The sequence below is a fragment of the Taurulus bubalis genome (assembly GCF_910589615.1).
Source record: "Taurulus bubalis genome assembly, chromosome: 3".
Classification (NCBI taxonomy): domain Eukaryota; kingdom Metazoa; phylum Chordata; class Actinopteri; order Perciformes; family Cottidae; genus Taurulus; species Taurulus bubalis.
This window is the reverse complement of record NC_136591.1, coordinates 23,145,894-23,161,064: the sequence shown is the minus strand read 5'-3', so window position 1 is coordinate 23,161,064 and position 15,171 is coordinate 23,145,894. Positions and strand designations below refer to the sequence as shown.

Sequence of the window (15,171 nt, the reverse complement as noted above, 5' to 3'; positions counted from 1 at the left end):
CAGAATGGCCCTTTATTGCCTTTCTTCTTTGTTTAGCCCTTCGTTTCATCCATCACTCTGTTTATCTTCTCCCCCTTCTCTCTCTCTTTTTCTATGAGTCTTGATCTCAATTTCTCTCTCCAGCTCTCTCTCTGCCCGTCTGTATCTGTCTCTAATTCGTTCAGGCTCTTTTCTCTAATAAAAACTGTTATTGATCAACTGTCTGCTGTACATCAGAGAATCGACATTATTTTCGTGTTGTTGTTTGCTACAGTGGTGTACGCCTTTGCTGTATTGCTTGACGCTTCCACGGGATGAAGTGAGAGAGCGATATTGATGCAGGGCCGTCTAAGCCCGGACTCAGACTCATTTTGTGTTATCCTATTCCTGGCTCTTCGGGCATAAAAATAGCTGAAGATCTCAACAAAACGGGAAATCTGTGGTTTGAGTCTCTGGAAATCACCACACGAACTACAATACAAAATAAAAGCTTCCAAAATGCAACGATCGTGAGGATAAAATAGCTAACAATGAAACAGGCTTTCATGAACACACCCCACCTTTATTTGCCACGTGTGTGGGGTGATAAAAGTGCAGTCATAACTGATGAGATTGTGGGCTGAAACATGAGAAGCACTTGTGATGATACAGCGAGAATGTGCTAATATCCTCCTCACTGCAGACTGCAGACACTCAACATATGAAACAGATGAAAAAAAACGTGTCCCTAAACACCGTTTGCTGTTGATGGTGGGGTGGACTTTAAGAGGGTCTGAGGTCTGGAGTGTATTGAAGGGAGGAACACTGGGTTTGTGGTCAGCACTTAGCACAATTTTATCCTCATCTTTTAGAATTATATTGGGGGTATGTGATTTAAAAACAAAAACATAATTAAAATATCATTAATATCAATAATACCATTTGTAGATGAATAGAGAATAACTATACTTACATGTACATGGGCTGTAGCTGAAGGTGGGAGGTCTTCTGAGGCCCCTGGTAACCGTATGAGTCGAACCCTCCTATAAAATCGACTGCACAAAAAACACACCAATTAGAGAAAGAGTATGCCTTTGTGGTTATCAACTGGGAACCGCCCACCACCGATGAGTCATCGCATGAGGCCTCCTACACCTCCGGAGTTCTCAACAAAACATTTTGTACCAGAACCACCGCCTCTATTTATCTCCAAGCTAATCAGGGTTGTGGACATGTAACTGAAGAAAGAGAGAAGAAGAAAAAATAATCTGTCCTCAACTGTATGAGATGATTCAAATCTAATTCTAATTTTAGGAGGAAGATTACATCTTGTGAAGTGATGTATTTATGCCTTGAGAATACTCTTAACTCCTAAATTATATAGGATGGCTCCGCAGATTCCGGGGCTGAGGAGCTGCCAGCAGGTGGTTGCTTTTCTCAGGCAGAGAGCCTGGACTTTTGAAGAGAGGAAGCCATGATATATATATTTTTTTACTTTGATGTTGTAGAGCTCATAAAAGGGTACTTCCTTGCCTTGATCAGCGGTGTACTTTCGTATTTATTGAGTGAGGTTTCATACTATCAAGTACAATGTGGAATATGGCAGTGCACTGCAGAGATGAAAGTGGCTTTACGAATACTTTAAACCTGCGAGAAGCAGGGACGTCAGTCCAAACATGATGTGGAAGCCAAACACAGTCAGGTAATTAAACTAATTCGTAAGGAGATGTTGTGTTTTCATATTTTTAAATCCCATTATGATGAGTAGAGTGAATACGATGCTGTAACTCACCTTAAAAAAGAATATTTTGACATTTTTGCAAAATGTTTTCCTTAAGATTCTAAATCCCGTAACGACGCTGTTGGTTGAGACGGCGTTAACAGCGGTAACTGCCACACAAGCACAGTACAAATCGTTGTTTGCTGTTATATTAATGCATTGGATTATGAATTTAGCACCTTTTAGTTTGGCTAATTTGCTCAGAGATGAGAACATCTATGCCACTCTCATGTCTGTCATATACGGTAGTCTAATGCACTTGCGCATATAACGGGGGATATACGGAAGTGACGGTTATGCATGAAAGGGCGACACACGGTGATCCATTAAAACCAGCTGAGAAAATGAAGAAGCCTCTATTGCCTTGATTTCCAAACATACTTATTTTGTTGTGTGCCTACCAACACCTATAAAAGCTCACTGATTAACAGGATGTTCGCTGCTACATACTTTAAATATTTATTATCTTTCAGCATGTAACTCACCTTTAAAAAAGTTTGTCAAATTTAGAGGCGCTAGTAGGCAGATGTAACTTTGAACAGAGCCAGGCTAGCTAGTTGTGTTTCCTGTTTCTTGTCTTTATGGTACGCTAAGCTAACCAGCTACTGGCTCGATTGTCAATAGGCAATGCATCTGTCCTCCCATACCTGTCTTGTTCTTTTTATTCTGTTGCAGTTAAAGACGACACAAATCATACTATGCCAGAACTTCTTGCTGTGAGGTTTCACACTTCTCCTATAATCCTCTTAATGCATTCATGAGAAATTATGATTACGCCACACGACGGGACGGCGGATGATCTTCTTTGTCTTATCAGCGTTTTTTCCTGGACTGCTGCAATGCTGTGCTATTAAATGATCATTTGGTTCATTACAGTTGTTCAGTCAGACAACACAGAGAGGTTGCCTGCACCTGATGCGCTCCTTCTTTGTGCGAATCCTTTTGTGGAAGAATGGCCTGGTGTGAACGGAGAAGGTTTCCTGCTGATTCATGCTGCAGTCAAATAGTCTCAGCAGACTTTCTGCCACGCTTGACCCTTTGAACGCAAGTGGAAATCGAGCCTCTAACCTTGTCAGTGTGCTGCCTATCAAGCTGTAGTAGTTCAATATACAAATTCAGATATGTTATTCATAAGGCGCAGGCTCGTCCAATGAGCATGTGAGCACATGAACAATCCTCCAACAACAGCTTGGTCTGCTAAAAGAGTTTTCTTCATGCTCGGATTATTTTAAAGTATTGAGGTGTTTGGTATATTTTCCAGTTGTGAGTGTCAACTATTGACAGAAAGACCGATTCGCACAAAGATAGTAATCTTTGGGTTTGTGGGTCCATCTATATGTGTGTTGTTTGTGTGTGTATGTTTGACAAGAATCTGTCTGACACATTCAAGAAGCTGTGAGACAGATAAGACTCCCTATAATGATTCATCTCCCACACACACACACACACACACACACACACACACACACACACACACACACACACTCTCACACACACACACACACACACTCACATTCACGGAATAATTATGAGAGTAATTAGCTTTCTCAGCAACTCAGAATCTTCATCGGTCCTCAGTGAGTATTAGCTTCTTCACCCAAGGCACATTTCCCTACAAAGCTCCTTGATTATTGTTTAGTCTCCCAGAATGCATTATCGCACAGCGCTTTTTTTCCCACAGCCTACGCCTCGGCAACACAAAGATTACAATGAATCCCCAAATCATAATGGAGAAAATTCTCTTCTCGTCGCATGAAAATGATGTATGTGACATGACGCTCCCGTTGCCTATGTATTCATTGAGACTTAATAGAGGCCTGGAACCTCAATTTGAATCCTGAGTCCTTCTGATAACGTTCATCCCTTGAGAAGAAGTGTGAAAATCACTCGTGTGATTATGTGGCTTACAGTATTAATGTCCATTTGTGTGCAGTGTGCAGGCTTTCTCCCCCTTTCTCTGTGTGCGTTTGGTTCCTTCTGCAGTCCCAACATATTAAATTGAACGGGAAGCCCATCGGTGTGAATGTGAGGGTGACTGTGTTTGTCCACAAGTGTTAGCCCTGTTATAGACCGGCGACCTGGCCAATGCAAAACACTTTCTCCAGCACAAGCAGCCTGCAAAGCCGATGAACAGATAGCCGCAGCTGAATGTGTTAATGCTGAAGTGCTTCTTTAAGACGCTAAATATTAATGACTAAATAATATAGTTATAGTTTAGGAGGAACCCTCTAGGATATTATTATTTGAGAGTTTATCCGCTCAAAAGCTAATGTGCTTCATCGGGCCAGTGCGTGAGTAAACGACCATACAACTGTCATTGTGTTTGCTGTGTGGTTTTAGGAGTGTGGCTACACTCTGATTGGTGCATAGAAATGTTGTACATTGACATCATAATATCTAAACAGTGAGAAAAGCAAGGTCCGAAATCTCACATGTGAAATAAACCAAATAAAAAAAAAAAAAGTGTGTTTTTGACCGGAAAAAAAAGTTTTCATGGTCTTTAAACAAGCAAGGTGATCTCATCCCTACTCGGCATGTTGTGGCGCTTGAGCAGTAGCCCTCTGGCGTCAGTATGATGTCTTTTGCATAGTATTTAAAAAAAGAAGGTTTGTGCATTGTATTGTATATTTTAAAATATTTGGTGAGGATCAGACAAAGTGTCATAGTTTGGCTAACAATTTTGCCCCTCTATGAGTCAGAGCAGGCTGAAACAGGGCCCCTGTCTAAGATTTCAGTTGTTAAAGCGAAGATAACAATAAATCAATTCTACGTCACTGAGCACACAAACTCTCACGTGGATTCACAGCGTACTCCTCTCACTCTAGCTCATCTGAATTTGTTTAGTTCAAACAAGCTCTCTCTCTCTCTCTCTCTCTCTCTCTCTCTCTCTCTCTCTCTCTCTAGGTGCAAAGCAGCACAGAGAGCCAACGGCCAAAAAAACAACGGTTAAGCACAGGCCCAATAATAATTGTCATTAATAGCATTAATTATTGAGATGCTGAACTAGTGGCATTTTAGGTTTCCTGTCATCACAAAGCTTATTAAAAAACACAGTAACCCCTGAAACTCAATGATAGTGTTACTTTCAACTGTTTTATTTATTTTTTTACTGAACAATGTGATGATTGAATATCTTTCTGTGACCTCAGTGAACACAGAGCTAGTTTTGTCACATGAGCCTTTGCACATTCCATGCTGACCCACAGAAAACTGGAAATAATTTACCCCTGAAAATCTCGTTCCCCAATGCTTTGTACAAGAAGGGAAGCAGGAAAACATGTCTACTCTCAACCTCCCGTCTGCATTTATAACCTGCCAATATTTATGTCTTAGCAAACACCGCCCTCAATTCAATGTTGAATAAGACATGCTTGCGTATTGATCCGCCCGCAGCTGCGTCTACTTTAATGGAATAACTAATCTGATGGCCTCAGATAAATGGGCTCATTAAAGGGAATGCTCACAGGCAACACACTGCATTCAAAATATAACAATCGCAAAATCAACACGTTGATTTGTCTCATTTTCCTCCTCTGATACGGATATTACATTTCAAATGCAATTCACTCGCTCAATAGCGGTCGATGTCCCATTTTACTGGAGGAGTTGCACACTTCCCAATCAACACGGTTGTATGAGTGAATGGGCGAGCATGTTTTGTAGGTCTTTCCATCCTTGATCCTCCCTGTGCCTGTTGCTTGGCGATGATGGTTTGGAGCGGCGAGCACGTGGTGCAGACGTGCGAATGAAAGACAACTTTGGTTGAGCATGAAACTCCTCATCCATCACCGTTAGTTCTCTCGTCTCTTTTCTCCGCGTGTAAATGAACGAGTCTGGCTGCAAAAGCTGGAGGCGACAGGTTTCACTTTTAATTCTGTCTGTAGTGAGTAAAGGCCGTACGTCCAAGGTGGCTTCATGTAAAACTCGCTGTTTGGCGCTGAAGAGAGTGAAACAAGGATGAAGAGACAACAGAGGAACAGAGTTTCCTTCACAAGTCTTACCCGACGCTTGAACTCGAGAGCACCAGACGCATGAACTAAAATCACCTGAAACCATACTGTGCCAAATATGTTCCAAATTGACCAATCATGAAAACGATCCAATCATAGCCCAGCAACCGTAACCAAGCACAGCGGCTCTGTGAACTGTGAATTTCGCCACATATTGAAGCTGCAATAAGAGCGATACTTGACCTTTTAAGAGTGGTGCATTTATTTTACCTTTTCAAAAGCAAAAACACAAGAGCTAAAGTGTGAGGAATGGATTAAACAGTGTTGGTCTAACGTGAGCTGCACAAATCAGCATATCCTGCTAGTTAGTTTACCACCTCCAGGGAGTACTTAGCAGAGTGGTATTTCCCAGGCCAAGAAGCACTTCATACTACAGTATTTTGCCAGGTTACAGGTTACATTAAAATGACAGCACATCTACAATCTGATTTGAAGTTTTCCTGATCAAACTCACAGTACTAGGACTAACTAGCTCTAATACAAGATCACTATTGATACTTCATTTCGATGTCTTCTGCATGGATCATAAACTAGTGAGGATGCTGGGACATGCAGCTTCGGAAACTGTCTTTGCACCACTTTTCGACCCACTCTTAAGTTTAATTAGCTAACTAGTTCCAGCTGTTAAAACAGTTGTCACAAAAATCCACAGTAGTTGACTGGAAAATGGACAGCAGCTTTTTTTCTACATTAGTCTGCAATCAAGGACACATTGCTTAAAAAGAAAACTAAAAGTTTCGATGCTAAAGCTGCCTCGTGGTCACTGTAAACTACTTATGCCTGGGTTGAGCAACGATAGCGCAGCTCAGCGAAAAGTTAATAGATCCCGCTGTTTCATCGCGAGATGAATGTCGACATCAAACATTCTTTTAGGCTTTTGTGGTCTACTGGTAAACGTGTGTGTACATGCGTGTGTGTGTGGCCGTGTACTTACAGCTATCCTCTTCCTCTGAAATGAGCTTGACCACGTAGCAGGCGTAGATAAAGCCCATCAACTAGAGACAAAGAGAGCAGCAGAAAAAATATTATTTTTGTGCAAGTCAGACAGACAGGCAGACAGACAGGTAGATAACAGGGACCGCATGCACATTTAACAAATTGTTTGAACAGACAGGGGAAACAGGTGTTGGTGTAAGTGGAGCAGAACAGCTCTGTGGTATTTTGCTTTGAAACAGAGCACTTGAATGAACGAACACACACACGCACGCACGCACACACGCACACACACAAGGTGACTGTCTGGTATTCTCAAATTCAGCCTAAAGTTTCTTGGTTCCCCAGCTTTATTGACACTGTTTTAATACACATCTTCAAAACGTCCAAAAAAAGGATTGTCACAATGTCTCCATTATGGCAGTGTGGGTAAACATTAGTGAGATTGGGATCACTGTAATTGAATTTCCAGCTCCCCGTGTTGCTTTGGTGTTACGATGTCAGGGTTGATAGTTCCCTATTTGTTCCCCCGCCGCTGCCGCCCCTTCTGACAGGGCTTTGTTGTAACTAAACGCAGAGGTGTACCCATTGTTCTCTCTCGCCGACTGAAGCCATTGACAAACATGAAAACAACGGTGGCTGCAGATTGAACAATAAAGAGGCGCCGGTGCTGCGTGCGATTGTGCGCCGCGATAAGTTACAAAGAAGACAAAAGCATTAAACGTGCTTGTGTGTGTGCAGTGTTTGGACAGTGATAGAGCAGTCGACACCAGCAGAACACCTTTGCGCTCTGATCTCCCCTCCCATTGGCCGTCTGTTTCCAAGGCGACCTGCAGTAGGTGGCTGATTGGAGTGAAGATGCGGCGAGGAGCAGTCAATGTAAGGTCTGCTTTTTTAGCGACCTTATTAACCCCCAACGATAGAGGAAGAAAAGAGAGACGATGATGGATGCATATGTGTTATCAAGAGGCATTAAACTCACACATTAGCCTGAATATAAAGGCCTTGTTGTTCAAAAGAAGATTTAAGTCGAAGGAAAAATGACATTGACCTGGTTGGTATTCTATTGAGTACATGGACACATGCCAGCACACACACAGAGAGCCACGCAAACACACAGCGAGCTGCAAATGTGAGCAACGACATTTGAGATTCAGAGTATACCTCAAGGTCTCGACCTCATTTAGTCTAAATAATGTTCAGTTCCCGGAGCTCCTCTCTCCTCCCACCTTTTCTCATACTTTCTCCCTCTCTTCCTATTTCCTTCCTGCTTCTGTTCCTTTCTCTCTTCCCCTCCGCTATCTCTGTCTCCTTCCCTCCTTTTCTTCCTTCCTCCTCCTTATTTCCCTCCCTGTCCCTCACAGGTGCATGAGTCATAGACATATAGTGTTTTGCTCGGTGGGAGATGAATTCACTTAAAGCTGAACCCAAATGCTGGAAGTAGAGTATCTGCATGGGGATCAGGGAGGAGGAGAAAATCAATTTGGATAACGTAGGAGGCTCTATGAATCACAAATGTCTCGCAAAATTACCACTGGTCAAAGACGGTTTACCGTCTTGCGAAATCTCAGTTGACAGCAGTTTAGCAGAAAGAATAAGATGACCTCAAGCCACAGACTGCCCCTCCTGTCCACTGTCACTCCAGCTAAAATGATTCACAACCAGTATTCACTTAAAGGACACTTTAAATGTCACAAAGTCAAAATTATGTTTGAAAGTCTTTCAGGATTTTTTTTTTTTTTACTGCCACTTGCAGTAAAAGCTGAACCGGAGCCCGTTCTGCCTTCTGCTGGCTCATTGCCTCCCGAAAATGACTTTTGGGTGCAGTTTTGTTAGAAGCGCTGAACAGAGAGCAGAGAGCGCCGCCGCCGTGCTATAGAGAACATTTGATCAGCTGTGACAGAGCGCGTTTCTCCGCACATCAATATCCTGTTAATATTCTGGATACTCAAGTATTCCATTTTGGTGTTGCAGCATGTAAACATAATATCCTGTCTCCAATAAACCTGATTTGATCTCCCCCCTGATGTGAAGGAACCCAAATAAGCTTGCACCAGTATTAGCTATGGGCTTGAGACGTGTGTGCGCCTTATCTTGTTTATTGTTGGACTTCTGGGTCAGAGTCGATTTGGCGCCTGCAGTTATATTTGGACTATCCTGCTGGAACCCCGAACACTTACACATCTGTCATTTTGAGTTCTGCAGAGCTGAAAAAGGTTCTCCATGAAATATTTTATATTTAAAGTACAGAATAAAATCTCCGACAGCAGATGAGTCAGTGAAATGACGAAGATTAAGATGAAAAACATCCAAACAAACATCCACATTTCTGTAAACTGACCTTCAGGGTAACTTTATTTTTTTTTTTTTCTGCAATATTTTTCTCACAGTAAGTCATGTATTAAAGCTCACAGCATTCCGATTATTATATTACCACCAAGTAAAATAACAAAGTAACTTTGGGAAAGGGATAAGTTTAAGGGTTATGTTAAAAATTGTTAAAAATTGTTCTCTTACAACCTAAAATTCTGGCTCGGCTAGTCAATTCACTGATCCTATATCACTTATCTGATTATGTATGCAACACGTGTCACTCTTCTCTTTTACAAGAGAGATTTAAAATCTAATTTGGATTACCAAATAAGGGTTAAATCAAATTAAATAAAAAAACAAACAAAAAAAACGATCCTCGTTAGCTACTTCTTCCCTCATCAGCTTTGGAAAAAATTATCGCTGCGTCCAAAATAGATGATTAAAGTATAGCTACCGAATGAGTCACAACGTTTCTTTTTCCTCTCTGGTGAGAGTTTGCTCATGTGCAGTACCGATCGGACCGGTGTTACCCATAGTAAGAGTGGGCTACTGTGGAAAACATGGCGGACTCCACGAAAAGGACCCACTCCTAACGTACTAGATATGAAGGGCTCATTCTAAGGTAACAAAAACATAACTACTCTTAGTTTCAGGTTATTATACCCTGATGAAAACACAGTTATGAATATTATATTCCCTTTCTGCTAATAGATCTCCAACAAACTTCAACCTCTTATGACTCTTCCATTTTTGCAGCCATTTCAACTTCTTTCACTAATTGTATTTCGAACGCTGCTTCAACTTCTCTCAGTATTTCAACTATTTATTTTTGGAAGAAAAATTGATCCTTTTCTAATGAATTAATAACAATTAATAATGGTGACTGACAAGTACTTTAGCTTATTGGTTATTGTAAAATATTTCTTCCGTGGTTTTGCAGCTTCTGTCTGCATTCGTAAGGACTGCATTAAAGTGAGTTCCTCCCGGGTTTCTCAGACAGACACTGGTTCCTTTTTTTCTTCATTTTGTCTTTGGATTAAGGTTACCTGGTTACCGCGGCAATACTGAAGGGTGTTCGGTGTGACAAGTGGAAATGGAAATGGTACCACTTAAGCATAGACAGGATCCCTGCCCTGATCAGCCTGACAAGCCATAAATTGTACAACTTCACCAATTCCCCCCACAGAGGCATGTACCTCATTCAGAACCGAAGCTATTTTAATGGGGTTTTATACGCACGGTGACACACACACACACACACACACACACACACACACACACACACACACACACACACACACACACACACACACTATCCCAGGAGGCAGGGAGACCGTCTTTATCCCATGTGTTAAAAATACTGAGCAGCAGGTGCTTGTTGCCATTATAAACAGTGTAGTTAGTTAAGCAACAGTGAGTCAGCAAAGCCAAGCGTCTATTGTCTTAAGGCAGGCATGAGTCAGGTTAACAAACTGTCAAATGCGTGTGTACATTCCTCTCAGCAATAGTTCCACTTCAGAGTTTGACCTGAATGTTCTGAACAAACGTTTGCAATGGTAATGACAAAGTGGGCTTCCTGCGCTGCAGATGGAACCTACATTTACCCAATGCCCCCTCAACTCTTTTTTACCATCTTGCTTTTGCGTGTTAGCACGCTAACGTATTTTTGACCTGATGATGGAGCTAAATTGAAAATCAAACCATCACTAACGTCTTTACAATTCATCCTGAAGGGGACATGAATGTGTCTCCCAAATTGACAATGACAATCAAATCCAACAGTTGACGAGACATTTTGCTCAAAACCACAAATGTGAACCTCGTGGTGGCGAAACATGAACAGTCATCAGGACACATCTTCGGGGCACCGTGAATGTGTGTAGCAGATTTCTTGGCAATTTGTAAGGTACAATAGCTGTTGAGATATTTACGATGCACATTGGTGAACCGGGCGACCAACTACAGGCAGATATTTCCAATCCTAGAGTCACACAACAATGTAAAAAAATCACTTATTATAGATAACTAAATCATCTAATCATAGTACACAATGTGTATTTGAAAATTGGAAATTGTTAACATACTTGGACATTACTGGATTTATTACAGTAAATGCTTCATCATCAGTCCCCCAAAATGATCAAGAATCCCATAAAAGTGAAGCCTACATTTGCCATGTGGCAAAGTCATTAAACTAAAGAAGATTAACTGAATCATCATTCTCTCCTACAATAATAAAGTCCCAATTGCTCCCTCAGCAGAGATTCTGATAACACCTGGAAGTTTTTTAAAGGAGCTCGGGGAGAAATTAGTTGAATGTCAAACAGCTGGTGTTCGATTAGGAAGGGGGAACCTAAAGTGTGTGTTCTGCAAAGCCGGAGACCAAAAAGCATCGCGGGAGGAGACCTTCTAGGAAAGCAGGGAGGCAGATGACATGGGGGAGGCAGTTATAGGTCAGTCACCCGGTGACGCGGTTTGTCCTCCACCAAGGAGGAAGGGGATGTTGCATTCTGCCAAAAACAACAGTGGAAAATGCCGATGTCACCGCTTCTTCCCCCTCAAGGTTTGAACTGAATCAGCTCGCAGGTTGACGCACAACCAACATTTCGGCAGATCATGACGTTATTAAGATCCGTAATGAATTCCTTCCCGCTGCCGTTGACTTCACCCCCTTCACAGGAATACGAGGAATTTTAATTGTGTAGTTGTTTGTCTGCCTGTGTGATCACCTCGTTTGTGTTGGATGCATTACTCTATTATGAAAATGTATTCATACTCAAAGGAGAGAATCCATCACGGACGCATTTCCCGGCCGCAGATAAATTGCGGCACGTAGAAGGTGTCACATGCATTGGATTAAATCTGTTCCGTGCTAAAGATGCCCACTTAAACTCAGACTAATGTTTTTCGCTCTCTGTGAATTATGTGAGAGGAAAATATTTTGTCAGCCGGTCAAAGCTGCACAAAAACATCGCGACAATCAATAATTACGTCCAATCAATTCCATCTTAATTTGTTAGAGGCTGTTTGATGATTGTGTAAAACGGCACACACTTTACAGCGACAACAAATTAATCACAAATTAAGTACAAATCCAGTATCAACCCTGCACACCCTCCAATTTTGCAGCTGCCATTTACCATCAGTTGTTTCAAGCTTTTCTTTAATTGATTCAGGAAGTTCTTAGGTGTCTTAATCTGGAGGAAAAAAGGGAGGTTTAGCATATTCAGCAAATATGGGATTAGTGCTTTAGAGCACAACGGTTGCTTTGGTTGACTGACATTCAATCCTCATGCATTGTTCTTTCTCTTCCTTGATCTTTGAATAACAACAGCGATGAAAACCAATCTGGTCCCAGTGCTGCTTCCATGAATACAATTCAACCTGAACATGACATCGTTGTCTATGGTCAGACGGCGACAATGTCACATTCAATTCAGTCAATCCAAATGAAAGTAAAAACAACACTTCATATGCTAATGAATCAATGTATTTACCCCCAATGCTGAACAAGGAAAACTAGAAACTGTTTTAGCTATAATCGTATTTTTTTAACTTAATAACTGCAAAATAATGACAAAGTTCCATCAGCCTCAGCTGTACTTTTGTGTTAAGTGCTAATTAGCGAATGTTTGCACGCTAACTAGTTGCGCAACGAATATTAAAACTCACGGTTCGGATCGGATCACAGATTGGATCACAGATTGGATCACAGATCGGATCACAGATCGGATCAGCACTAAAGGAAAAAGGCAGCAAATATCATCTTTTACAGATCCCTGATCACGTTTGTTTGCCACCGATACTAAGGGAAACATTATACCTGCTACATCTCAGCATTTTAGCATGGTTACATGGCTGTCTCACAGGCTATACTATGCATATAATATTATATTATATTTTAGTAGCATTTTTGTGTTTCATGTAGGCAAAACAATCTGCTAATGAAAGGTTTACTGTGAAAGGGTGCAGGGGTGAGCAAAGGGTCATGACTGTGTTCAAAGTGTATATTGCCTGTTGGTTATGGGCCATTTTGACAAACCTCCTGTATCTCAGTATTTTGGATTTTACACCAGAAAAATGTCCAAGTTATCAGCCAATTTGGAGCAAAATAAACTTGAATGTGGGTGTTGATATTGTTCAGTATTCAGTCTAAGAAAGCAGTTTCACTGTTGCTAATAGGTGTAACATTAAAACAAACTGCGTAGATAATGATGCTTTTCATCACATGAAGCCGTAACATTTCACAGACAAGGCGATTCAACTGTTTGCAGTGAATTGTTGAGTGTACAGTTTGTAGGTTCTCTTTCCAACCAAAAACAACAGTGGGTGATTTCACTGATTAGTTCCTCCACTCCGGTTGAAGTTATGCTAATCACTGAAATGACTTGCAGGCATGCACTCCAGACCCCTGAGCCAGCAAGAAGCCTCATCTTAGATGCTTTTCTTTGTTGCAGAAAGTCATTTAATTATCATTCTGTGCTATTAGCAGGTAGAATGAAGCTGAAAGAAAGCCAAACTGTGATCACAGAAGTCAGACTTGCGCATTCCCCCTCTGTGCTGCAGTCTGGCAGTCATGGTGTGAGCCTACATTTCACTGAGGACTGTCTGGATCTCCCTGGAGAAGCCTTCTGCTCGGCTTCAGCTCAAATCTTCATACTCTGCACAAATCATACAGATACTTCTCGCGTGTTTTGCAGTTTGGAAACTAATCAGTCGGGTTAGCTCTTCAAAAGTAACACAGCCGCTTTGCTCTAACAGTCGAACAAGGGGACCCACCTGTCAGCTTGTCACGTTTTTAGTCAACATTACAACACCTGAAGAAACTGGGTGTGAACTGTCTCTTTTATGAGATTAATGTTGTCATCTCATGGAGAAATACTTGACGCGATTGGGTGGGAGGTAATACATGACCTGGTGGACCTGTAGCTGTAGACCAGAAGCAAAATGAGTGAGCAAGTAAAACCAGTCTGTCACACAGTCGACTGGTCACCCGGGTCACTCAAAAACATGTCGACCTTGACAGCTGAAATGCCTCAGTGGCTTTTCAGACTTCCACACTGTCTTGAAATTCTGTAAAACTGCAATTAAAGGCCCGAGCTTGCTTCAATCACTGAACTCAACTGGTGTGTTGGGACAGGAGTCTACACGGGATGGGCCTTTAATGCCATATGCACAAAACCAGTATGAAAATCCTTAGGGGTGTAAAGCGTAAGTTTCATCCTGATACAATATTGTATTATTTCTTTGGATAAGGATACCATATCTGCTGTTATTACCAAGTCTGCAACAGAAAGATTTTAATTCCATTCAATTCAGGAGACTGTGATTGATATGAGACGATGTTCATTAACACATTAATCAGGTACATGTATATCAAGTCACAGAAAGCAACTAAAACATGATTTGAATGTGATTACTGTGGAGGAGGGGCCGCTCGACAGAAACGGTGCCACAGACGTGCCATGGAAATTTCAAAATATAGGTAATGTTAAAAATTATGATATGTATCAATGTCTTCATTTTGCATCGATGATATTTGAACGTTGATCATTCAATCGACACAACACCTCTCTTTATTCTCCTCCAGAGTAAACGGGACTAAGGCGTCAAATTTAATTTCTGAAAAAAACATCGGCCTCACCAACCACAAATATCTGTACTGCCAAGTACCAGTCACCCAGCTAGCTATACCAGTAAACATGCAAACAACATCAGTTCAGAGTCCAGCCCAACAGAACAGAACCAACACCGTGCATTTAGTCGGCCAGTGGGCTGGTTGAACGTATGCTATTAAGGACTCTGACAGCGTTTCCACCAATTACAGTAAAGCAGCCAGCCAGTCAGCCAGTGAACCAGTCAGACTGTTGAGTGTGTGCTCATGGAGCATGACAGTGTTTCCACACACCAATTACCGCGAGACAGTGGTACGGCTGTGTGGTGGCTTGGCACTCAGCCACACTATAAGCACCACTATCGATTGACAGAGTGCACGAGGAGAGCGGGCGCGCGCACGAGAGAGAGACAGTCATGCTAGATGAGGGAGTAAGACGCAGAGTGAAAAAGACATGCTCAAACTCCAAAATGCATTCTCTCTCTCTCTTTCTCTCTCTCTCTCTCTCTCTCTCTCTCTCTCTCTATTTCTCCCTCCCTCCCTGTTGGTGTAACGGTGCATGC

The 15,171-nt window shown here is 41.8% G+C and overlaps 1 protein-coding gene across 2 annotated transcripts in view; it reads right to left on the bottom strand.

Annotated features, from left to right (window-relative positions):
- Positions 1–927: 927 nt before the first annotated feature.
- The window catches only part of nkain2 (sodium/potassium transporting ATPase interacting 2), a gene marked incomplete at both ends in the record, with an annotated part of 66,481 nt that continues 52,237 nt past the window's right edge, over positions 928–15,171 (bottom strand). For both annotated transcript variants that reach the window (XM_079215973.1, XM_079215974.1), the window contains 2 exons: positions 928–1,013; positions 6,683–6,743. In XM_079215973.1, the coding sequence (XP_079072099.1) occupies positions 928–1,013; positions 6,683–6,743 (147 nt within the window). The remainder of the gene's footprint in view (positions 1,014–6,682; positions 6,744–15,171) is intronic.